This window comes from Eretmochelys imbricata, chromosome 3, assembly GCF_965152235.1.
Source record: "Eretmochelys imbricata isolate rEreImb1 chromosome 3, rEreImb1.hap1, whole genome shotgun sequence".
Classification (NCBI taxonomy): domain Eukaryota; kingdom Metazoa; phylum Chordata; order Testudines; family Cheloniidae; genus Eretmochelys; species Eretmochelys imbricata.
Window position 1 is genome coordinate 211,916,044 of NC_135574.1, and position 26,593 is coordinate 211,942,636.

The window sequence follows — 26,593 nt, forward strand, 5'->3', positions numbered from 1 at the left end:
GGAGCTGGGGCTTGTAGTTTTAGGGAAAAGGTCTCAGGTGAGGAGGCAGTGTAAAGCAAAAGAGTTTTTAGGTTGGAGGAACAGTGCAGAGAGGTAATGTGGAAGTGGGGTCTAAGGCACAGGGGGCTGTGCAAGGGGAGGTTTTCCAAGTGAGTTGTCATGGGGCTTCCAGTGTGTGTATGGTGCTGGGGGGAGAGGAGTGTGGAGAAAGGGACCTCAAGCAGGGTCACAGCACAATATGGGAATAGGGGTCCCAGGCCACGTGGAGGGTGCAATTGCAAGGACAGAAACCCAGGTATGTTGAGACAGTGTAAGTGATGGGGGTTTCTGGTGTGTATGTTGCTTTGTGAGCATTTGGTATTAACGGGGCTCACTCTGTAATATGGTAACACTCTGGTTAAACGGAGAGATTTTATTTTTATATTACCGCATAATATTTCACTAAACAGACACAAATAGATAAACCTCAGGCAGGGGAGACACTGTTGGGATAAAGCCTTCAAGCAAGTTGAGGAGCAGGGTGGAGCAGGAAGGGAGACTGTCTGGGGTGGGAGTTCTTGAGGAAGGGGAGCAATGCAGGCGGTTCATGGGGCAGGGCAGTTTTTGGTAAAAGAGCTAGATGAAAGGGGCAGTGTTAGGGGAAGATCTCTGAAGAGAAGAGAGTCCGGGAACTTTGGGGGGAAAATTAGGAATATTTAGTAAGTGTCGCACACAGAGTTCATCAAATTATTTGAACTAATTAATTTGCATATAACTAAAATGTCCCCTTAAATGAACCTGTGTAGATTTAGAGCTGGTAAAAGAAGGTGTCTGGTTGCAACCCCTGAAGGAAGTTACCATTTATTTACAGAGCACAGCAAGCTTCTCATAAACACAGGGTTTCCCGACCCTGATCTGAGAGGATTTCCTCAGGGAATAAAAGCAGGACACACAAGTCCCCCTGGCCCCTGCAGGCCTTGGCCTCTCTGTTGAGTGTGCTGGTTACTGCAAATGCATGTGGGTCACACTGCTTTAGAATTTAAGAGTTTGTGCTGTAGATTTCTAATGTAATTCTCTGGCTTTCTCTACCTGAAGGTTGAAAGGTATGGGCAGCAGATGATTTTTATCACCAGGTCACGTATTGATACAAAGCCAAACAAGCCGACTAGATGCTCTTGAAATTAATGATGTCCTCACAGTGAAAAATCACTTTTTAGTAAAAAGAATACATTTTATTCACATTTTCAAGGTCTCGGAGCAAGATGGGGGCAATCAAGCTTCCCTACTCAGTTCAGTCTTGGCAGGGAGTATTCCTTTAAACTCTGGGATGTACAGATACACTAGGCACGGGTGGCAACCCTAAAGGGACTCTAGGTAAGTGGGGTGAGGTGTCAGGCAGAGGAGACAGTGTGGGGGTGTTGGTCTCAGTGTGGGGGTGCAGGGGGCTCAGAGTGATGGGGAGAGGCACTGTGACGGGGGTCTCAGGGTGGGAGGAGGCAGGGTGCTGGGGACAAGATGGCCTGAAGGGCGGTTTAGGGACTGTGGGAATGGGCCGGGGGCTGAGGGGGCGGTGTTGGGGTGGGGGGAATGGACTGGGGGCAGATTGAGGGGCGGGGTAGGGGGCTCGGGGTGGCCTTAGGGGCGGCCAGGAAAGGCGGGGTGAGGGAATTGGGGGGGCGGTCCGAATGGCAGCTGGGAGAGGTGGGGAAACTGGGGGGACGGACTGAGGGGCAGGGGCGGGGCCGGGTGATGGGGGGCGGCCCGAGGGGCGGGGCAGGCCCAGCGGCGGAACGGGCGGCATGGCGGAGGCCTCGGGTTGTGCTGGGCCCTCTCTCCGCTATTTCTGCACGGCCGGCCGGGGCCTGGAGCCCTTCCTGCTTCGGGAGGTGCGGGCCCGGCTAGGGGCCACGCAGGTGAGGGGCCTCGCTTCGCCCGGCCCGCGCTGGGAGGGGTCTGGGCAGGGTCTGGCCCGCGGGTGCCCCGGGAGCTACCCGGGGCCGTGTGGAGGGATGCGGGCCTGTGGGGGGAGGTGGGTCTGAGGGGCGGAAGTCTGGGTGTATGGGAGTTGAGGGGTGAGGATCGGATGTGGGGGAGTCGGGGGATATGGGCCTGATGAGGTGTGGGGGGATGTAAGGCTGTTGTGGAGGCCTGATGGGGAGGGGGACCTGGGGGGCTGCATGGGGGTTTAAAGAACAGGAGTACTTGTGGCACCTTAGAGACTAACACATTTATTTGAGCATAAGCTTTCGTGAGCTACAGCTCACTTCATCGGATGCGTCCGGGTGGGGGTTTAAGGAGGTGGAGGCTGTTGGGAGGGACAGGGGGTTGGGCTCTAATGGGATAGGAGGCTTGGGAGATCCTTTTGTTGAGTTTGTCCTTTGGGTCTCACCTGCTCCAACCTCCCAGGGAGGTTTTGGGTCCTGTGCACGCCAGGATAAAATATATAGTTTTGAAACATGTTCATTTACTGTTAGCCAACATGTTTTTTAAACCCTAGCATAGATGGTGGCTTCCCTCTGTCATCTAATATGTATTATAATACAACTTGTGTGTGTACCTGTTGGCTCACTCTGTTTGGAAATACATCTCTTGCCCATGTCTAGCCAAGTTCTAGGTGACTGGTGAGCGGGTGGGACTTCTGAGGGAGAAACAGACCCTGCAGCCCTGAACAGAGGATGTGAGTTTTAGTTGGGCAAGTTAAAGGTGGTGTGGTGAGACTGAGGTATCTTGTTGCTCAGATCTATTTCTCCACAGTTTTGTTCATGCATAACATAAGACCATAACGGCTATACTAGGTCAGACCAAAGATCCATCTAGCTCAGTATCTTATCTTCTGACGGTGGCCAATGCCAGGTGCCCCAGAGCAAATGAACAGACAGGTAATCACCAAGTGGTCCACTCCCTGTCGCCTGTTCCCAGCTTCTGGCAAACTGAGGCTAAGGACACTTCATTTAAGGTGCACTTCTGATGTGAGGGGGCATGTATCTGTTTCTTCTTGTGCCCTGTTCACAAAGAAAAAACATCCATCCTTTTGTTATGGCTGATCTTGGTGCTTTTCTGATTCCACTTGTGTAACTTGAGTTAGCTGTTATGTAACCCAGGTTACAATAGGACTGACTGCCAAACACGATTGTAAAAGTATTAAACTATGTCTATACTAGGTGCTAAGTGGCATTTCAAGTCATGTTAGCAAACTCAATTACCCTAATTTGACTTTAAAACACTTGTTATTCCTACCTCTTCATGCCTGACTAACAGTTGTAAAGGTTCTTCAAGGTGGTTTTTGCATATTTGCACCAGGTGCTACTGGAACCTAGCTATGCTTATTGGTCATCCCAGTCTTCAAGAAAATCTTCCCCTTAATCTTCATTTGACAACTTGTATGTTACAGATCAGAGCTTAAAATTTCATGTCTTTTTCAAGGCCTAGTTTATCATCATTTAACTATTGGGCATTTAGCTAAATTTAAGATAATATTTTCCCAATTAAGCAGTAGTCTGTTTTCTTGGAGATATCCAAATAAAGCAGCCATTCTAGATCCAAAGGAGTATACTGTAATAATATCTTGCGTTTATAGTGCACCTGTTTGTCCCAAAGTATCTCATACATTACCCCCATGTGATGAGAACTGCAGAAACCCCTTAAGTGAAGGGCAGCAGTCAGGTGGTAAACAGTATGCTGAGCAAAGGAAAAATGTGCAATGACCCTGGGGAAAACCCCCAGTTCTTACAAAGTGCCTCATGGGTTTTAATGTCCTCAGGTATCTAACAGATTGAGTTGATAAGGGTTAGGGTTAACCCTAACTCTTAACTGTATACTAAACTATATTGAACTCAATATATTAATATAATGGTGCTCTTCATTGTACACCTCTGCTTACTGCGGTTGGATGGAGTCAAAGGAGCCAGAGCACTTAATATGAGGGTGTGCAACCGCATGGTAAGTTTCTTTTGGTGGGCCTAAACCAAATCTTGAGACTATTTTTTAGACTTTTTCTTCTTTTTTTTAGGTGGAGTATGTTTCAGGAAAAGTATTCTTTACCACCAATTCTGAGTTGAGTAAATTGAAGACGCTGAAGTCTGGAGAACGATTATTTTTGCTGCTGAAAAAACATGCACCAATTTCTCTCTCTAGAAATAAAGGTACTGTTGATTATTCTTTCTCTTTCTACACACAAAATATTATGAACTCAAAGTACAAGTTGAAATCTGATTTGGAAAAGAATTCCATAATTGTTTTCAAATGCCATAGTTTTAATTAAGTAATAATAAGACTTTTTTGTCCAAGGACATTCAAGTACCTTTCTACTCTGAAAGGTTAATATATAAAAAAAAAAAATCACAACACATAACAGGATTCCTCTTTTTGTAAGTGTAGACCTTAGCAACAAATACTCTTGGAGTTTTTAAAGACTTTTTTTCTCTTGAAGGCTCATTTGATTGCTTAAACTTTTTTAAAAATTTGCCTTTTGGGCTGATATCTTTCAGGTCATCTCTCCACTCAAGTGAATTTTTAGAAAGATTGCACAAAAGCAATTCAGTTGTTTTAATAGAGAGAATGGGGAGGAAATACATTTTTAAAGTTTATAAACTTTTTTGTGTCTTTTTTAATAGCTCTGACAGCTTTGTGGTTTAGAATAGTCCCTAGGTCACAAATGTTCCTGTGAGTGGTCAAGGGGAAAATCCATTTTGATTTGGCAGAGTTAGAAGTGATTTAAAAAATAAGACTTGTTTATGCACTCTCTTTATGTAAAGAAACTAATATTTCATTCTAACTCCTAATGTTTTGCAGGCACTGCACATACATATTTGTGTAATTTCAGTGGAAAGTTTTTAAAGTTGGGGGTTGGAATCCACCAGAGCTCTGAGAAGTCCTGCCCTGTTCGATGGTATCAATTAATGTACACACTCAACAACCATGCCCATTTTTAGATTCATGCATTACTATACTGAGAGGGGACATAACAGTTTTCAAGTACATAAAAGGTGGTTACAAGAAGGAGGGAGAAAAATTGTTGTTTCTTGACCTTTTAGGATTGCACAAGAAGCAAAAGGGCTTAAATTGCAGCAAGGGCAGTTTAGGTTGGACATTAGGAAAAGCTTCCTAACTGTCAGAGTGGTTAAGCACTGGAATAAATTCTCTAGGGAGGTTGTGGAATCTCCATCATTGGGGATTTTTAAGAGCAGGCTGGACAAACACCTGTCAGGGATGGCCTAGCTAATACTTAGTCCTGCTTTGAGTGCAGGGGACTGGACTAAGTGACCTCTTGAGGTCCCTTCCAGTTCTATGATTCTATGATACTCTTTAGTTGTATGGCTGCTTAGTTTTTTTTCCACAGGGCTCCTGCCTCATTTGGTGCTCAGGTTAGACAGCTGATGAGTCAGGGATATGTACTGAATGAAACAGATTCTGTTGAATTCTGCCAAATTCTTTTTTCATATATCATGGTATAAATCTGGAGCATTATGTATAATGAGTGAGAGGAATAATTTTCTTGGCGGTTGAGTGGATTTAGGTATATAAACTGAAATGGATTATTTGTGGTATGACGTTTCAAATGTTATAAGTATCTGAAAAGATTAGATTCAGATAAAAATAGTGATGATAGAATTTGATTAGGAACTCGAAAAATATTCTAAAACTTTTCATGAAAGATCAAATTTATCCATGGACCTAAAGTTCAAAAAATAAATAGAAGTACCTAACTTACTTTCATCTGTGTACCGAGGAAAACTGAAGGTCATAATACTTGTACTAATTTTATTCCCCAAAATTCAGTTTCTCAATATTTTACTCTAGTGAAGTCAGTGGAACTACTCATGTACCTAAAGTTAATCACATGTTTATATCTTTACAGTTGGGTTCCTTTCTTCTTATTCTAATTGCCTGTAATAAAGGTTTTGTGGACTAACTGCTGTTTTCTTACACCTGTGGAGACTCTGGTGTTGCTGTGGTTTAAATATGGTCATAAAATTTAGCTTTGCTGTTGAAATTTAGTTAGTAGTTCTGTTGATGGTGCACAAGAAGGAATAGACTCCAGTTCCCTCTTCTGAAGATGTGTAGGCTCTGCAATGTAACAAGAGTAAAATGTAACTTAAAAAAATTCAAGTTAGTGGATACTAGTATGTGTCTGAATCCACATAGGGAAACGGATCTGACTTTTGGCCACTTTTCAGAGTTGAACAGCATTTCTAAGTGCCTTATAAAGCTGAATAAGCATTATCCTTATTTCACAATAGGGGCAACTAAGTGACAGATTAAGTTAATTTATCCAAAGGCAAAAAACTAGTAATTGGTAGAATAGGGTAAGAGCCCAGTTCATTTTAGCACACTGAGCTAGCTCCAAAATTTGGCCCATTGCCATGCAAAGCTCTCTGAATATCTGAGCAGAGGGGAGAGCTATGGGCAAGGCCAGGACAAAGCAGGACATGATTCAGTTATCATCACCTATAACCAAATCAGATCAGAATTGCAATACTTACATTCAATAATTGGTGCTTCAGGAGTTAACGAATTCACAAATTTACAGAGTTAATTGTTCTTTTTAACATCTGTTGTCTTAACTCCTTTTGTATAAAATGTTTTAAGAAATTTTGCTGTAGAAAATTCGTGTGGAAACTGTAATGATCCTGGCCCTACTTATTGTGCTGATTTTGTCATGTGTGAATATGTACTAGCCCTGAGTAAAAGTAAAATTTCTTTATCTGTGGAAAATGAATGGATTAGACTTTTTGTAAGGCATTGATATTTCATTTAACGGTCCTAGGAAATAAGTGTTTAATATTCCCAAACATATACTTTAATGTTGATTAGTAAAAAAATAAATTGTGTGTATTAAATGTTAACACAGAATAAACTAAGTTCATATCTCTTTTAGGAAAAGTATTTCATGAAATTCAAAAACTTGTAACTGAGGACCCCAGATGTTGGCTGGATATTGTTTCCATTTGGAAACATCTTCATGGAAATAAGGTCAAACAAGGAAACATCTCTAAAGAAAATCCAAAATCCCTAAAAAGAAAATCAGAAGAAGAGATAAGTATCATAACAAAAAACCAGAAGAGAGAGCAAATATTAGAGACAGTTTCTGATGAATGCCATGTGGAAGAGCAAAAGAAAAGTGTGGTACTAGAAACAAACAACAACATGGATTTGTTGAGTGAAAGCAAAACTTTTCTAGAAGATACATCTGAAAGTAGAATAGAGAAATCCGTTGAAAGCAATAACCGCAGCTTCAATTTCAGAGTTTCTTGTCGCTGTAGTGGAACAATTGCAAAAGTATTTACTTCACAGGTATGACAAATCAAAATTCCTGAAGGATAGAATGAATTGTACATTTTAAAGGTGCGCTGAAATACCTAATAACTATGTGTATTAGGTTAGTAAACAGATCAGTAATAGTTTCTAAATTGCTTTCTAAAAGCATGACTATTCATGGTTAGTGTTAGAGAACCTTGAATAAAAACACAGGTATTGCTCATTTCAGGGCATTTTTAGGGCAAAATAACTTTTCAAATGAATAGTTTCTATCGAGGATGTATTATATTTATAAGTAATACATTTGTGCATAAGGGATGCAAAAAAGCAACATATCTGTTCCATTTATTTGAGGTTCCATTTATTTTACTTGAAGATGGGCAGAAGTTTGGTTCTTTGGGAGGTTTTTCCATTGAAGTAAGTGCACAGTAAACTGTAAGGCTCCAGTCCCGCAAACACTTAGAAATGTGCTCAATTTTATGCACAGTGTTTTACATTTATTTCAGGCTCTACTCGTTCAAAACTTTCCAGAAATTTGTGGATAGTGGCTATACACTAGGTTAATCTATCTAAAGGTATGCTGAACAGCAGGTGTTAAGAGCTTTTCAGATCAAATGAGTTTTCTGTGGGAGTTCCTACAGTGGTAATGTGGCCCCAAACAAGTCCAGTTGGCCTATAAGCAATTAAACTGAGGATTCTGGCTATTGATGGGAGGGACTTTCCCAATCTCTGAGATCTTGGAATGTTGGTGATCCTACCGCCTCAGACTGCAGTGTGTGGGGCTATGCATCAATGTTAAGATGATTCTTCCCAATTATATAAATGTGGGATGGGAAAGGAATTCTTGGCCTTGTAGCACACTTGTTCGTGAATCTCAGGTGAAAGCTGTCAGTTTTTTCCCTATCTGAGAGCAGTCATCAAGTAGCTAAGGAAGAACCTGCTCATGTTCAGTGTGTTATGCCAGGTCATTCACTTAATTCCAATCACTTGGTCATATAGCAGTTGAGCAAGCAGGAATCAGTGACTTCACTCCTGAGAAGAAGACAGGCTTGTATAGCCAATCTGTGCATTATATGGCTGCTGCTGATGGAGCAATCCTCTCAGAATGGGTGGAGCAGGCTATATAGTTTGGAGTTTTGACAGTGAGGGTAATTAATCATGGGAACAATTTACCAAGGGTTGTGGTGGATTTACCATCGTTGACGCTTTTTAAATCAAGATGGGATGGTTTTCTAAAAGATATGCTCTAGGAATTATTGTAAGGAACTTCTAGGGCTTGTGTTATACAGGAGGTCAGACTAAATGATCCCAGTGGTCCCTTCTGGCCTTGGACTCTATGAATCTGAACCTATGAATCAGAGTCATGAAAGCTTAATTTTGGCTAGATAATGGCCTTTAATATGCAGCTTTGTTTATGCTTGCTAAAGAGGGAGAACTGCTAAAGAGCTGTGTTGAACCAATGAACACCATTTTCTTTTAAAGAATTATGGTACAAAGGTTGTAGAAATGACTAGCTCCAATGGGGTGTTATGAGTATGGAGACTTTTGCTGTAATACACCTCTACCCCGATATAATGTGGTCTGATATAATGCGAATTCAGATATAACGCGGTAAAGGAGCACTCTGGGGAGCGGGACTGCTTTACCTCGTTATAGCCGAATTCGTGTTACCGCAAGCGGTTCCTCTGCGCGCCCCCCCGCCCCAACTCACCTCCGCTTCTCCCTCCCTCCCAGGCTTGCCACAAGCCTGGGAGGGTAGAGAAGCAGAGCTGCGGCACGCTCGTGGGAGGAGGCGGAGCGGAGGTGAGCTGGGGCAGGGGGGCCGCAGCAAAGGGGGGGGGCGCGCAGAGGAACTGCTCCCTGCCCCAGATCACCTCCGCTCCACCTCCTCCCCTGAGCACGCCGAGGACCGCGTTATATCAGGGTAGAGGTGTACTTTTGCTGTATTTTAGTTGCTGGGCAACTAAAATGATTAGGGGTTTGGAACGGGTCCTATATGAGGAGAGATTAAAGAGGCTAGGACTTTTCCGCTTGGCAAAGAGGAGACTAAGGGGGGATATGATAGAGGTATATAAAATCATGAGTGGTGTGGAGAAAGTGAATAAGGAAAAGTTACATACTTGTTCCCATAATATAAGAACTAGGGGCCACCCAATGAAATTAATGGGCAGCAGGTTTAAAACAAATAGAAGGAAGTTCTTCTTTACTCAGCGCACAGTCAACCTGTGGAACTCCTTGCCTGGGGAGCTTGTGAAGGCTAGGACTACAACAAGGTTTAAAAGAGAACTAGATAAATTCATGGAGGTTAAGTCCATTAATGGCTATTAGCCAGGATGGGTAAGGAATGATGTCCCTAGCCTCTGTTTGTCAGAGAGTGGAGATGGATGGCAGGAGAGAGATCACTTGATCATTACCTGTTAGGTTCACTCCCTCTGGGGCACCTGGTATTGGCCACTGTCGGTAGACAGGATACTGGGCTGGATGGGCCTTTGGTCTGACCCAGTATGGCCATTCTTATGTTCTTATTAAGATCTACAAAATATATTTTAAAGGTTTCAGAGTAACAGCCGTGTTAGTCTGTATTCGCAGAAAGAAAAGGAACTGAAAATGTCCCTTCACTTTAGGGATGTAAAAGGTTAACTGGAGTGGATGGAGCCATGCTACCTGGCCAGAGTTGCACCGCCCGGCTGGAGCAGGCCCAGCTGCTTAATTGGTTAACCGTTTAAATGACATATTTGTAATCGTTTAAACGGTTAACTTTTTAAATGGTATTCACAGCCCTACTTCACTTGTGTGTGCCATATAGATATTGGGAAGAAACTAGTCAGTGTTTTGATATTCACAAGTAAGTAATGAATCTAGTTACCTAACAGTTCATAGGTTGTGCTTTTTAAATTTTTTTTTAAACTTACTCGATAGTTCTGGTCTAACCCCAGAGTCAGAGACACATCTTTGTTCATTAACAATTAAGTGGATATTTTACTACTTTTTGTTCCTGTTAGCCATGTATAACTAACACAGCTGAAAGAGAGCGGGATTTTATTCCTTCTTGTAACTGACTGCAGTTTGAACAATGAAACTGATGATGTGCAACTGTGCAAACATTGAAAGTAATGGGGGGTTGCATAGCTAACTCTGCAGTGGATGGACTTAAATTCATTGCATGTTTTAAATAAAAGGAGTATTTCTTGAAATCTGCAACCTCTCTAAAATCAGAATGAACTGTAAGTGTTCCCTTTGCAGAGGTCTTATTTGGCCTGCAGAATCTCTGGATGATGAAGGGAAAGAATTAGCTTGTCTCACAGTGTAGGTGGAGTTTACAGGGCTGGCAGGTTGGGGAAGAATTCTACCCCCAATGACACTTTTATAGCTGTGTTTCAGAGCAGAATACCTTTATAAGATGCTGAAGAGAGCAAACTAATTGCCAGTTTAAAAGTAAGTAGTTCTGCACTAATACTTAGTAATCAAATTGTTAAATTTCAGTTGTGGTATTAGGACAAATGTTTTGTTTGGCTTCTTTGTATATGTTCAGATTCAGAGCTGCTAATGTTATATTTCACTATATAGTCTTGCCTTGCTTGTGAATTCTTTAAACTCTAACATAACTTGTTTTTTGTCATTTTGTAACTTAGATTCCTTTTAATCTTAATGGCTTTCAGTGATAGTTTTGTTTTTGGTTTTTTTGGGGTGGCTTCTTTTTGTTTTTTGTTCTTTCAGGAGGTGGGAAAAGTACTTGGAATAACTCTTATAAAACAGCTTGGATGGAAAGCAGATTTGAGAAACCCTGATCTAGAGGTAATGAAGTGGTTTGTTTACTGAATTCTCTAGTTTTAAAATGACACTGTCAAGTGCTGATTTGACATGACTTATTTCACTGTTCATATTGTGGTTTTAGAGTGTATGAGATAGTGTCTATAGGCCCCACTCTGAACTAGGGCTGGGAGTAGAGCAATACTGGACTGGGGAGGCCTCACCCCTCAACAGGTGGAGGGCATGTTCCCAGTGGGGGAACAGTTTAAAAGAACACTGGTAGCCAGGAAGCGGGTGAGGGGAATAAGAAGCACACGGCTCCAAGAAGCAAGGCTGATGCTGAGCTGTGCCAAGAAGACAACAGCTTTGTGTGGGTTCGTCTAGCAGCAGGGACCGAATCCCCCCCATTCCCCCATTTCTTTGGGATTTGGAAGCTGTCAGAGAGAGTGACTGAACAGGACACTAACAGACCAAGGAGAGTCTGCTAAGCCTATGACTATGCGCCAAACTGAGGCTCCATACTGGTAGGAAGTGACCAAATGGAAAACATAATTTGGGGTACCTCAATAACTGGACTGGACACTTTTTGATAAACCCCTGGGTCAGGACCCGGTGGAGTGAGTTGGGGGCCTGGTCCCCCCCATCTTGGTGCTTCCCCCCCCCAACTTCTCTGTAGTGACACAACCTGTGGGGAGAAATTGGCACATGTGGGGGTGATTGAGGCCATACATACAGAGCCCCATCTGGGATGAACAAGGTGGCAGAAACTGAAAGGCCATTATCTGGCCACTAAGCCAACTGGGCATTGGACCTTCCTGCTTCAGTATAGAACATTTTCATTACTTAAATATACCAGTATAGGATTCTCCCTCCTGTGTTCTTGTTGTAAGACTGTGTAGAATTCCCCTCACCCTTTGCTACTGATGTGAACAAAAAAGTACCAGTAGTCTTCTTGTGGCACAAGGGAAGGGGACTCCCGTATACCTATGAACCAGTAAGTCTGGTAGCAAAGGTTCTGACCAAACCCAGAAGGGGTGAAAGTTCAGTCATCCTGATACTCTGTCTGAGCCAGTACAGGGTTAAGTCTTCAACCCTGCTCACAGAAGTGGTGGGAAATCCCATTGGACTAAGAGTCTGTTCACATCCCAGCCCAAATCTCTATCCCTGTTGATCTGGTTCCTGAAAGGATGACACTCTGCAGGCTTGATGTCTTCAGCTAGGTATTCCAAACATCCTGGCTTTTCTAAAAGAATCTACTAGTAAGACTTCCAGTTCTAAGTAGAAAGGATTGCTCTATGGTGCAGTGAGACTCACTGTAAATGATGCGTTTCAGAGTAACAGCCATGTTAGTCTGTATTCGCAAAAAGAAAAGGAGTACTTGTGGCACCTTAGAGACTAACCAATTTATTTGAGCATGAGCTTTCGTGAGCTACAGCTCACTTCATCAGATGCATACCGTGGAAACTGCAGCAGACTTTATATATACACAGAGAATATGAAACAATACCTCCTCCCACCCCACTGTCCTGCTGGTAATAGCTTATCTAAAGTAATCATCAGGTTAGGTCATTTCCAGCACAAATCCAGGTTTTCTCACCCTCCACCCCCCCACACAAATTCATTCTCCTGCTGGTGATAGCCCATCCAAAGTGACAACTCTTTACACAATGTGCATGATAATCAAGTTAGGCCATTTCCTGCACAAATCCAGGTTCTCTCGGTGCTGTTGTCATCATGAATAGGTCGGAATATGAACAAGAGGCTGCTCGGCAGCTCTCCAACACGAGTTTCTACAAGCCATTACCCTATGATCCCACTGAGAGTTACCAAAAGCAACTACAGCATTTGCTCAAGAAACTTCCTGAAAAAGCACAAGATCAAATCCGCACAGACACACCCCTAGAACCCCGACCAAGGATATTCTATCTACTACCCAAGATCCATAAACCTGGAACTCCTGGGCGCCCCATCATTTCAGGCATTGGCACCCTGACAGCAGGATTGTCTGGCTATGTAGACTCCCTCCTCAGGCCCTACGCTACCAGCACTCCCAGCTACCTTCGAGACACCACTGACTTCCTGAGGAAACTTCAATCCATCGGTGATCTTCCTGATAACACCATCCTGGCCACTATGGATGTAGAAGCCCTCTACACCAACATTCCACACAAAGATGGACTACAAGCCGTCAGGAACACTATCCCCGATAATGTCATGGCTAACCTGGTGGCTGAACTTTGTGACTTTGTCCTTACCCATAACTATTTCACATTTGGGGACAATGTATACCTTCAGATCAGCGGCACTGCTATGGGTACCCGCATGGCCCCACAGTATGCCAACATTTTTATGGCTGATTTAGAACAACGCTTCCTCAGCTCTCGTCCCCTAAAGCCCCTACTCTACTTGCGCTATATTGATGACATCTTCATCATCTGGACCCATGGAAAAGAAGCCCTTGAGGAATTCCACCATGATTTCAACAATTTCCATCCCACCACCAACCTCAGCCTGGTCCAGTCCACACAAGAGATCCACTTCCTGGACACTACAGTGCTAATAAACAATGGTCACATAAACACCACCCTATACCGGAAACCTACTGACCGCTATTCCTACCTGCATGCCTCCAGCTTTCACCCTGACCACACCACACGAGCCATCGTCTACAGCCAAGCTCTGCGATACAACCGCATTTGCTCCAACCCCTCAGACAGAGACAAACACCTACAAGATCTCTGTCAAGCTTTCTTACAACTACAATACCCACCTGCGGAAGTAAAGAAACAGATTGATAGAGCCAGAAGAGTTCCCAGAAGTTACCTACTACAGGACAGGCCTAACAAAGAAAATAACAGAACGCCACTAGCCGTCACCTTCAGCCCCCAACTAAAACCCCTCCAACGCATTATTAAGGATCTACAACCTATCCTAAAGGATGACCCAACACTCTCACAAATCTTGGGAGACAGGCCAGTCCTTGCCTACAGACAGCCCCGCAACCTGAAGCAAATACTCACCAACAACCACATACCACACAACAGAACCACTAACCCAGGAACTTATCCTTGCAACAAAGCCCGTTGCCAATTGTGCCCACATATCTATTCAGGGGACACCATCACAGGGCCTAATAACATCAGCCACACTATCAGAGGCTCGTTCACCTGCACATCCACCAATGTGATTTATGCCATCATGTGCCAGCAATGCCCCTCTGCCATGTACATTGGTCAAACTGGACAGTCTCTACGTAAAAGAATAAATGGACACAAATCAGATGTCAAGAATTATAACATTCATAAACCAGTCGGAGAACACTTCAATCTCTCTGGTCACGCAATCACAGACTATGAAGGTCGCTATCTTAAAACAAAAAAACTTCAAATCCAGACTCCAGCGAGAAACTGCTGAATTGGAATTCATTTGCAAATTGGATACTATTAATTTAGGCTTAAATAGAGACTGGGAGTGGCTAAGTCATTATGCAAGGTAGCCTATTTCCTCTTGTTTTTTCCTACCCCCCTCCCCCCAGATGTTCTGGTTTAACTTGGATTTAAACTTGGAGAGTGATCAGTTTGGATGAGCTATTACCAGCAGGAGAGTGAGTTTGTGTGTGTATGGGGGTGGGTTTTTGGAGGGGGGTGAGGGAGTGAGAGAACCTGGATTTGTGCAGGAAATGGCCTAACTTGATTATCATGCACATTGTGTAAAGAGTTGTCACTTTGGATGGGCTGTCACCAGCAGGAGAATGAATTTGTGTGGGGGGGTGGAGGGTGAGAGAACCTGGATTTGTGCTGGAAATGACCTAACCTGATGATTACTTTAGATAAGCTATTACCAGCAGGACAGTGGGGTGGGAGGAGGTATTGTTTCATATTCTCTGTGTATATATAAAGTCTGCTGCAGTTTCCACGGTATGCATCTGATGAAGTGAGCTGTAGCTCACGAAAGCTCATGCTCAAATAAATTGGTTAGTCTCTAAGGTGCCACAAGTACTCCTTTTCTTTTTGTAAATGATGCGTGTAAACTGCTTGCCTTGCCTTTATTTTTCTGAATCTGTATTAAAGACTGGTTTTAATCCAGGTGGATTTGACAGCTGTTTCAGCCTGCCATGAGCTATTTGAAGGTAGACCATTGTCTCTGCATCCCTTATCATGAAGTTCATGCAGGTCTTGACACATTTTATTTCCATTTTGTGCCCCCCCAAAAGAGCCCCCTGCATAAGGGGATATTTATTTGGTCCTGAAAACTTCTTTTTGAGGCACTTTGTACTTGTGAGTTCAGCTTTCTTATGTGGAAGGTTAATTTCCTGGTGGCAGTGGATTGTCTCATTAAGTGAATATGCTTCAAGCCCTAATGGCTGATCCACATTCATACTAGATTTTACAAGTTATTGCTGTAAACTCTCCCAAAGATCCTTGCCAAGGTAGTGATTGACATCAACCTTTAATAAGCTTATTGCCCTTGCTGAAATTTTTCCACAACCATATGCCCATCGTAATGAAGTTCTTCTCCACAAGCTTGATATGAAAAAGGTCATTAGGGTTCTGCTTGGAGAGGACTGAAGACCTTAGGCCATCCAACTCTGCTTTGTCAGCAGTTCCCTAGGTAAGGCTCTCACTAGGAGGACTTAATGTCTAAATGGTTGTCTGATTGCATTTTATAGTGCAATGACCTAACTGGTCAGGGATGCTTTCTGGGGAAGAGACTTCCATTGCCAATCTTAGAAATTCATTACGCACACCTGTATGTGTACATAGTCAAGGAACTACATATTTGCTATGTGCAGTTCTAGGGATGGTACTTTCAAAAATACCAAAGTTGCTTAGGAGCACAAGTCCCAGTAAAAGGCAAGGGGACTCTTAAGTCACTTCAGTGCTTTGAAAATCCCAGCCCTAAGCAGTAGTGCTTTGTTTTGAAGGACTCCAAGTCCTGCAAAACCTGCTGGCGAAATTGGGAGGAAATTTTAGTGTCTAAGAATGTTCCTTGAACTATTTTAAAAAATTGGTCCTTCAAAGATATGAATGCCTCATGATGAACTCTTAACCAATGTAGAATGTCTTTATGGCTTGTTTAAATGTTACAAATTCTTTTAAAACTTTCCTATTGTGTTCTTTATTTAAAAACGATAAGATAATTTTTGATACTATAGGTTTTTATTGTAAAACCCCAAATCCTAATGATAAAGGTCAAATAAATAGCATCTTCGATGCCTAGTTTCAGTTAGCAAAACTACCATCACATTTAACTTAGAAGATCCAAGTTTACTTTTTAATGTAATTTTTTTTCCCCTTTCAGCTCTTTGTACATCTAAATGATATTTACTCGGTGGTGGGGATTCCTGTCTTCAGGTAAATATTTTTATCACCAAATTCACAAATAACAGTTCTATAGTATGGCTATTAATTGTCTCATTTTATAAATAAGTCCTGGCAGCTACTGTGTATAAAATATTTTTCTTAACTTGTATCCTTTGGGCTATTGTACATCGAGATCATGTACAATCTGTCTAGAGTTGACTTGAAATCTTGGCCTAAATGTCCAACAGAGCAGCCTAAAGCTAAGGCCATACTTTGGCACCTAAATCAAAGACCTGATTTTCAAAAGTGCTGAGCAACAAGTCACACTCCCTGGTCCCTCACTGAGTTTCCTTTTCTATTGGGTTCCCATAATTGACTATATTATGATTTTTATGCATGACAATTTGCATTTTTACAGAGACATTCTTTTGGATTCACTTTTTATATGGAGTGTTTTAGTTTGGTATCTACCTCTTGTTGTTTGCAGACTTCCACTGGCGACCAGAGAGTATATCCGAACTGCAGGACTCCGATCTACTGTAGCGTGGGCTATGGCATCTCTTGCTGAAATCAATGTAAGCAAACACTGACATAGATTATTAATAGTAGCAACAGAGGGGCCTGCATAATGATAGGTTCTGTTCCTCAGAGAGCTGAGAATTTCATGATCCAGTTAGTGGAGGCAGAGATGGCCTTACAAACACTTGTTAGAGGAATATTATGGATATACTTTTCTCTAAACGTGCCTGTCCTAACCAACACATCTGCCTTAGCTTTGGATTTCAGAAAATGTAATTGAAGGCATCTCAGTGATTCTTATACTTCTGATGTCTTATGGTAAGTCTAATCTTGTAAAGTGCTGGTTGCTGTCAGTCCTTATTGACTTCAATGGGAATTTATGGGCATGCATCATGTCCCAGGGTCAAGCTCTGTCAAAGAAAATAAGTCAACATCTTTTTGCTTTGAATACAATCCCCCATTTGTAAGAGCTGCAGTGCTGAATCAAACCCAAAGGTCTTGCCTTTGAAGAACAAATTATACTGTTAAATGTGTAAAAAAAATACTCAGTATGTTTTGTTTGTTTATAGGCTGGTGCATTTGTGTTAGATCCTATGTGTGGATTAGGAACAATACTCTTGGAAGCTGCAAAAGAATGGCCTGTAAGTTCTACAGTCATAATAGGTAGGATGTTTCCAAGATAGCATTAAATTAATTTATTTTATATTTGTAAAGCATTGTATTGTAATTTACCAAAAGTGTGTGTTCTTGTTGGAAAATCAGCCAAACTTTTCTGGAAAAGTTTGCAGAATTTTTAAACTGAGCTTTAGTTTAAAACTTCTCCAAGATGTACTTATACAAATCACTAACTCCTGTGCACCTGTTCTTGCAATTGTCCAAATTCATAAATAGAGATTCTCATCCCTGCTCTGGCCCTTTTGTGCTAGTTACAGGGGTCTCCGCAGCATAAAGGGGCTCTAAAAGCTCTGGATTCCGCCAGATTATTCCCTCAGCGCAAGAACTGTAGGCTGTCAATCCCCAGAGTATGACAGGGATGATGTCACAGGGCAATGCACTGCAGGGTTCTGAGTAGTGCAGCTGCTCATAGCTGTGGAAAGGCTGTTGTAGCTTAGCACCTAGGGCTATCTAAATTACTGCTCCCTAAAGCAACCTGGAATTGCAAAGCTTAAAGCCACTTTTGTACCTCTTCTCTCTGGACTTTGAGTTATATTCTGCTATTGTAAGAGCTGCAGCACTGAATATCACCCAGAGGTTTTGCCTTTGAAGAACAACTTGTACTCTTAAATGTGTAAAAATATTCAGTAATATGTTTTATTCTGCATAATAAAATTTTTCTACTTTTTCCCTCCAACAGAATGTACATTACTTGGGTGCTGATATAAATGATTCACAGCTACAAGGTGCACATGAAAACATTAAGGCTGCAGGCTTGATGGATAAAATTGAGTTACTTAAAGCATCTGTCATAGGTAATATTTGAGAATGACAAAGCATGTGTTAAGGACTCTAACCAGAGTTCTAGAACTATACAGAAAGTGTAGTTAATGCTGAGAGTCAAAGTATACTAAAACCTTGACTCTTTTCATACATGATTGGTTTGACACTTTCCTTTATGTTCATGACCTGCTGTTTTTCTGTTCTCTTCCCCTTATATTTTGACAAGAAACTTAACAAAAGGATATTGTATATATTCATTTCCAGGGTTTGGCAAATCACTACCGTTACTCTGTATCTTATGTGAAATTCACAGTCAAAAAAAGTCATTATTTAGGTAAAAGTTCTAACTAACTATCATAATACAAAGATAAATCCCTGTGATCTGCAGCTTGTAACTCAAATTTTTCTGCAGTGATAACTTAAGCCAATTGATGAATCATTATTTTTTGCAGTGGATACATTTAATGACCCTGGCCTTTTCCTGGAAAATGCTATCGGTTTGTTCTCAATTTATGGGCTGATTTTTAGGAGAAGATGATTGCTTTATGATTTGATACTTAATGTGGACAAGTTCTCCAAATCTGGACCTGAATTACCCACATATGAAAACTCATTACAGCAGTTAGCAAAAGATCTTCTCTATTTGACACCTTACCTTGTATTCAGATGAAGAAGAATGTATAGTACTCCTTTCCTTGTAATACCTGTTTCTTACCTGATTGGTTTTAGAGCCCCCACTGGACTTGGCTTGGCTTAGGATACTTAAAATTAGAAGTATTCTGAACTCAGACCATACCCTTGTTGAGGAAGTAATTGATGCCTTGTGGTTGTATCTTAGTCATTGGTCAGAGTATATTAATTCCACAGTTTTTCAAAAGAATGCATAGCTGGCTATTTCGCTCATAGACAAAACAATTTACCATACATCTTGGTCCAAGAATGTTCTGGGAAACAGCTATTCTCAGGAGACTAGCCTTTTCATATAGCTTCAGTAAAAGAAAATAATCACTTAGAGCTGGCATAGAAAATTCAGGCCTTTGGAGCAGCAATTCAAAGAAAGCAGTTCAAAATCAAAATTAAATTGGTTACAGCCATGCCTGCCTGTAACCAGATTCTATATGAAAGATCTAATGCGTCACTTCCTTCAATTTAACATCTGCATTTGAGCAAATTATTCTTGTAAGTAAAGGGCCTGCAAGGTTAACCACATAACTCCCACTTTAAAACTCATTTGCAAACAGTTATTTACCTTGAGGAGCAAAACTAGTTTGCAAAAATGGAATTGTAGTGTTTCGTGTTCATTGACTCTAAGACATCCTGATCAGATGTTTTTACTTGCAAATTAACACAGTTTTTCTGGCTGCCAGCTTTGCAGACTCAAGCTGGGTGTATTTTTTCTGTCAGTAATAAACATTCTGCAAGCTAAATCATGCCCTCATTTATACCATTGCCTTTAGTGGAATATGGGACTGAAGCTACGCTAATGGCACTGGTTTCTTTCTAGTAATGAAAGAGGATAAATAAAGATGTTTGTGGGGTTTCTTGTGTTCTAGGTTTCTTAAGTCTTTTAGCAGATACCATAGGTGTCCCCTGTCACACATCTCTTGAGTGCCTCCTGTGTGGTGTTGGTGGATGAAATGTTTTATAACAAGGATTCTCAAACTGGGGGTCGGGACCCCTGAGGGGGTCATGAGGTTATTACATGGGGGGGGGTCACGAGCTGTCAGCCTCCACCCCAAACCCTGCTTCGACTCCAGCATTTATAGTAGTTTTAAATACAAAAAAGTGTTTTTAATTTATAGGGGGTGGTCACACTCAGAGGCTTGCTGTGTGAAAGGGGTCACCAATACAAAAGTTTGAGAACCAGTGTTTTATAACAATGCCGTAAGCTTGGAAGTGTGTAAGACCCTCAGGTGCTTACAATACATTCTTCCAGGTTCATAGCAAACTCAACAGGTCTTAGCCTTAATGAAGGAGGTGATCCTATGTCTACACTATGGATCTTATAGCAGCACAGCTGTATTATTGCAGCTGCACTGCTATAAGGTTTCCCGTGTAGCCTCTCCTTGCCAGCAGGATAGCCTCTCCTGCCGACATAGTGCTGTCCACACCAGCGCTTTTGTTAGTGAAACTTGTGTCAGTCACGGGGGTATTTTTTCACACCCCTGACTGACAAAAGTTTTACCAAGAAAAGTGGTAGTGTAGATAAAGCCTAAGGCTTGTAAACCTGCTCCTTGATGGTCAATTTATATATTCAGTGGACTATTATCCTGTGGCTTATCTCCCAGTTTGGATCCCCAATATGGGAAAACAGTTCTCCAGTCTAGTTCTTCTTAGACCACTTCTGTAGAAAGTTGTCACTGATAGTTTATCTGCAGAGGTTGGGGGGATCTATGCTGTCAGATGCAAAGCAGAGAAAAGTTTATCTAGTTACTGTAATTCTTTGTGGAGACTGACAACATAAATTGTATACTCCCTTTGCACCATGTCTACCTTTCAAGGTGTGTCCATGTGAATTCTGTTGGAGTTCATGGCTCCTTATGAGGCAGCATATACATTGCCCCAATAGCCATGGCTTTTCGGAAGGTTCTGAACCCTGTGCTGAGGATATGCACTCCACAAGAGTGAGAATCTTTGCTGTCAACCTGCTTGAACCATGGTTGCTACTCAGTCACTGTTCTTTCTTAAGTTTAGCCAAATTTAAGAATCAAACTTCTGTTTTGCAGCATTGCCATTACCTTCAGAAAGTGTTGACGTTGTGATATCGGACATTCCATTTGGGAAAAAGTTCAAGATAACAAAAGACATAAAGCTTCTACAAAATATTCTTCGAGAAATGGAAAGGTATGTATAATCTTTGAAACACTTTAGGGTATTTTTTTAAACTCTATACTTGTTTGTAATCTTGAGCATAAAAAACTGTACTTTAAATGAACCCTCAATTCTGTGGTCTGGACCCAGAAAAGTTAGTAATTAAATATGTGTATGTTGCATACAATTATTCCTCACAAATGCACTTCTCCAGAGCATCACCTTGAGGTGCTGCATGTCTTGCCTTGCAATCTGTGGAAGCTTTGACATCAGTAAGAGCTGTCAGAGCATGTATGTTGTATGTTACGTCCTCGAGGCATTCGTGAACTGAGGGGTTACTCTTTCCACAAGTCAGTGTGGTGACAGAACCTTCACCCTTCCTACTGTTTTCAGGTAGAGGTTATTTTGAAAGCTGGCTGAGTTTTCAGAGATGGTCTGAGAAGCATACAGCTGTCAAAGTTTAGACACTCATACCAGATGATTCTAAATGGTTTGTTTTTGTTGATGCTAGAGGAGTCTTAAGATGCATTTGCAACAATAGAATAGTAAAGACCTCTTTACCTGTCATCATAAATGTTGACAGGTTTCCATGCCCCCTTTCTGGTTTATGTCACACGCACTAGTCTCATTTTTAGAGGTGTATACTGTTGGCTTGGTGACCATTTTAACATTTCTTTTATAGGGAACACTAGGACAGTTAGAGGAAAACTGAATTTTTTAAAGAAGAAATTATTCTTTATTTTCTAAACTATTTAAAATGTGTAAAAAGCTTAAAGTGTTAAGGCATAAATATGATAACCCCTTCTTAGATTTTTTTAATGCATTTTTTAAATAAAGACATTAAATGTTAACAGAACATGTTTTTGCAGAGAAAATGAAGGGGAAAGTAAACGACACAAAGTAAGAGAGACAGATGTTTCTTCTGTTCCTGTTTTAAAACTTTCTCTGCAGCCTCTCACTTTCTTTTTTTCTGTAATAGCTGAAAGGCTTTTGCTTTTCTCAGTTGTTCTACTGCCTCTCTCACTTTCTTGTTTAACCACTCCCCTTTATTTTCTCTAAAACTGCATGTTTTGTTACTAATATTTGTATGCATTTTTTGAAATAAAGGCATTACTTTCATCTCTAAAAAGGCCTGTTATCATATTTGTCGTAATACTTTATTCCTCTGTTTACTAAACTTTAATTAAAATATCTAAAAAGCCTTCTGAAAAAACTTTCCTCTGAGCTTGAAAATGGCTCTAAATGTTGGGAGGGAACCACACAAGCGGTCCTAAGGGTCCCCATAAAAATAAATTTTCAAAATGACCACCATGCCAAAAATATACATTTCCAAAAATGAGACTGGTGGGCAGGACATAAACCAAAAAAGGGGAGTGTAGAAACTTCTCAGTTTCTATGGTGAAGAAAGGTAAAGAGGTTTTTACTAGTCAGTTGTATTTGTGATCCATTGCCCTATTTATTGGTAGCCCTAATTTTGGGAAAGAGAGGGAATTTACTTTAAGTCTCACTACAGTTGGAAGTGTAACTAGACTATGGAATATAGTAATACACTTTTAATGGAGGTTTGTTGTATTAGATCATGGGTTCGTAAAGTTTTGCAATCAGAACAAGTTTCAGGGGGTTGTGACCACCCTCCCTTATGTTATGGCTGTGTGGGAGGGGTCCTGGTACAGAAAAGGTTGAACCATTGTATTCGATTTTCCTTTTTTGTCAGACCAGACAGGTATTGATGTAATATCTGTTGTTTCTTTTTCAACTATCTACTCTATTCTCTTGTTGGCCCTGCTTAGAGTTCTGGTCTTGCTTTCTCTCTTGGTGGATCTTCTTGGGCAAAGATATTTCCTTGAATATGGGAACAAGGAAAAAAATTTGCTGGAGAAGTTTCACCAAGAGACTCAATGAGACCTTTTTATTCGATCTGCTGACTGTGAGCAGTTTTCAGATGGGGGCAGTTCCCCCCTGGGGTTCAAGCATTCCAGTGGCTCTTGTAACACTAGTTCCCAACAGGTAATTTATATAACTTGATTTTAAACTGTGTAATTTTATGTCACCTTTCCTCAGATTAAAAAGCTTTAGGAATCAATAAAACAAACTGAGGACAATAACTTAGATCTCAATGACTACACTTCCGATGTCATGAATCATACGTGTAGCTACACAATGCAGTGAAAAGCGGTCTGCGTCCACACTCATTATAGTGTGGAGCTACACAGCAGCAAGAGGCTCCAGCAGCACCCACTGCCAGAACCTTTCCCTGCAGCGAGGAGAGGCTCCAGCAGCTGGAAGCCTGTGGGACACTACACTGCTAAAAATAGCAGAGTGGACGTGGGAGGCACTGCTTGGGCATGTAGAGAGCTTGTGTAGGGTGTATATTCTAGGGTTCAGTTATGGAGGTAACTACTCACCTAAACAGTGCTTCACCCTTTACAATGTTGTTTATGCCCACGCTAACTGGGCATGCAGTGTCTGTACTCTACACACCACTGTAAGTGTAGACTACCCTAAGGAAAAGGTCAGTTTAAAAACTCCCTTATTCTGTCATAGGAGATACTTCTTTTACATTGTAGTTTCAAGGCTGTGGAAAATCATTTCAAAGCAGAGGTGGGCAAACCACATCTGGCCCATGGGACCTTCCTGTCTGGCCCCTGAGCTCCTGGCCCGGGAGGCTCACCCCCAGCCCCTCCCCAGCTGTTCCCCCTCCCCTGCAGCCTCAGCTCACTGCACCGCTGGTGCAATGCTCTGGGCAGCCAGGCAATGCAGTTGCAGAGCCGCAGTCTGACTCGGTGCTCTCGACGGTGTGGCTATAGCACCGCCAGCCACCGGTGCTCCACGAAGCGTGGTAAGGGGGCAGGGAGTGGAGGGGGGGGGTGTTGGATAGGGGGCAGGGAGTGGGGGGGGGGTTGGATAGGGATTGGGGCGGTCAGAGGGCTGGGAACAGGGGGGTTGGATGGGTCAGGGGTCTTGCGGGGGCAGTCCAGAAGGAGAGGAGGGGTTGGATGGTGGTGGGGGTCCGGGGGCAGTCAGGGAGCAGAGGGTGGTGGATGGGGCAGGAGTCTTGGGGGGGCTGTCGGGGCAAGAAGCAGGGGGGTCAGATAGGGGTCGGGCTACGCCTGGCTGTTTGGGGAGGCACAGCCTCCCCTAACCGGCCCTCCATACAATTTTGGAAACCCGATGTGGTCCTCAAGCCAAAAAGTTTCCCCACCCCTGGTCCAAAGCCTCCAGCTTCCATCAGTTAGGTCTGGAAAAGGTGTCTGAGTGAGATCATCATTTCAGTATCAGAAGAAATGTCATCAGTACAGCTGGACCCATCTTTATCTATAGCAAATGCTTTTCATTCCCCAAGTCAGAAGTATTACTGAGGCAAGAATGGTCCAGCTTCTCCATTTAGGGAAAAATTTAGAGTGGAGCCACAACAGTTTGCAGAAGGTTTTACTGATTATTATGAAACAAGAAACCTACGCATGTACTTAAGCATTTCACTGAATTAGGGCCATAGTAGCTAAAATCCCAGTGTTTCTGGGATCCTTGAAGGGTGACAGATACTGACTTATTCTTTGTAAAGGAGGGTCATAGCTCTGATTTTGATTGTGGGTGCCTAGATACTAGAGTAATAGGGGCATGAGGAGTCCATAGATCTAATGCACAGCCTAGCAACCATGCACAACTAACAGTTTGTTTTTTTTAAACTGTCAGAGTGCTTCATGTTGGAGGGACAGTTGTCTTACTTGTGAGTCAAGATCTCCACAGGCACATGGGTGGCTGTATTAGCAATTGTGTTGAAAATGACACCTCTTTGAACACCACCAGTGGCAACAAGAAGGGAGCTGCTGTGGTGAAAGACTTGAATCCCGAAGAGAAAAATCAGAGTCCAAGAAGTATTTCCTCTTCAATTACAGGTGTAGAGACTGAACACTTCAACAATAAAACTACATGCTTTGGGTCTTTGGCAGCAGTAGAATCCTATGGAGTTAGCCTTGGGAAAACAGATGCTTTCATATACAAATATAGGAAGATACTTGCTGCTGGAATGCAGTAGCATTCTGAAAGTGAACATGGATCTTATTTGAAAGTATGGTCCGAATTTGGGGCCATATAGTGCCACTGGTAACCAAATGTATTTCGACAGTTTTACAGCATTCCTTCCCCCCCGCCCCCAATCTAATGCTTTCTTTGCTAAAGAATTCAGTAGTCACAAGATGGCAGAGACAATCCTCCAACAACGTTAAGTTGGCCACAATAAAATACTGAAATGAGGCCAAATCCTGAGATCCTTACTCAAGCAAAGCATCCATTTACTTAAGGAGAAAAACCGAGCAAAGGCCTCATGGTTTGGTCCACACTCTTCTAGGAGTGATTTGCATAGGATTTAACTTGCTGCCACTGCGGTGGAACTGTGTAGGTTTGCTTTTCTAAACATTTACCGAGTCAGAATAGGAAACAGATGCACTCTGTCAGATCTGTTGATCGTATATTGATTAGTAATATAATTTAGTTTCCCCAATTAGCACTGGAATTTGATAGGTTATTGTACCAAGATAAGGCAAAGTATTATCAGAACTCCTGTTCAGTTGGGAGCCTGAACATACATGGTTGCAACACTCACACTTAGGAAATCACACTCTATTTATAATAATTTTATAAATACAGTTAGCAAAGTCACAAACACTCTAAACCCTGCAAGGCAGGTAGAGATAGTACAGAATGTGCTGAGCATCCAGATACTTACACCATCCCTTGCAAAACAACCTGCAGTGTTAGTTATCTTCCCGATCAGTCATCATCTTGGCATCTCTCAAGGCATACAAGATGGGATACAACTTTTATAATGTGTTACACTTATGCCACCATGCGCAATGCAATACTCAGGAAAGGTTTCAGTCCCTTTTCCTTATTTGTAGTTCCTATTTGTTCTATTTGTAGTTCCTCACCCTAATGCTGGGATGCCCTTCTCCCATAGATTATTAATCCTTTTACCTCAATTTTATTAGCATATAGTTCAGTCAGTTACCATGGCATTCTTGTTGTCAGACAGCTGCTGATGTCCCTAGCTTAAAATATCTCAAGATGCTGTAAACTAGCATCTCGTGGTTACTTGTCAACAGTTTAGTTTTTACAGCATTTTATTGTTTAAAATCATTATCTAGGGTTACTTTTGGTTAATTACCTTATGCCTTAATGTAGCTAAACTATTGTCTTACTGGCCTTGTAGGCTCATTGCATTATTGCCTTAATTTACACCTAAGCCTCACCTTGTAAATATCTATACCTGTAGGCTTCAGCACTAAAGGGGATTGGAAGTCTTTACTGAAGTGTCTCTTATGAATCAATTTTTTTTGTAGCAATTACTTAAACAAAAATGTGATGTAAAACTACTAAAACCCATTTCTATTTTACTTTAGGTATATACAATCTTTTAATGTTAGAATAAATCTAAATATCTAGTGTTATGTTGGTATGAGATCAGCACAGTGCTACTCATGTTCTTTTGAGTAGCTATTGCAGTTTTTTTTATTGACATTAAACAGCTCAAGGTTTAA

At 41.8% G+C, this 26,593-nt stretch overlaps 1 protein-coding gene across 3 annotated transcripts; it reads left to right on the forward strand.

Annotated features, from left to right (window-relative positions):
* Positions 1-1,768: 1,768 nt before the first annotated feature.
* Positions 1,769-26,593, forward strand: THUMPD2 (THUMP domain 2 tRNA and snRNA guanosine methyltransferase). Of its 3 annotated transcripts, none has more exons than XM_077814277.1 (11): positions 1,769-1,892; positions 3,989-4,121; positions 6,857-7,272; positions 7,591-7,653; positions 10,954-11,031; positions 16,288-16,340; positions 16,777-16,864; positions 17,378-17,449; positions 18,163-18,277; positions 20,972-21,089; positions 24,750-26,593. In XM_077814277.1, exons 1-11 carry the CDS (start codon positions 1,779-1,781, stop codon positions 25,090-25,092), a joined length of 1,593 nt encoding a protein of 530 aa, XP_077670403.1. In that variant the 5' UTR covers positions 1,769-1,778; the 3' UTR covers positions 25,093-26,593. The 3 variants fall into 3 exon arrangements, with proteins under 3 accessions (XP_077670403.1, XP_077670405.1, XP_077670404.1); XM_077814279.1 differs by lacking the exon at positions 24,750-26,593 and adding an exon at positions 23,624-23,890; XM_077814278.1 differs by lacking the exon at positions 7,591-7,653.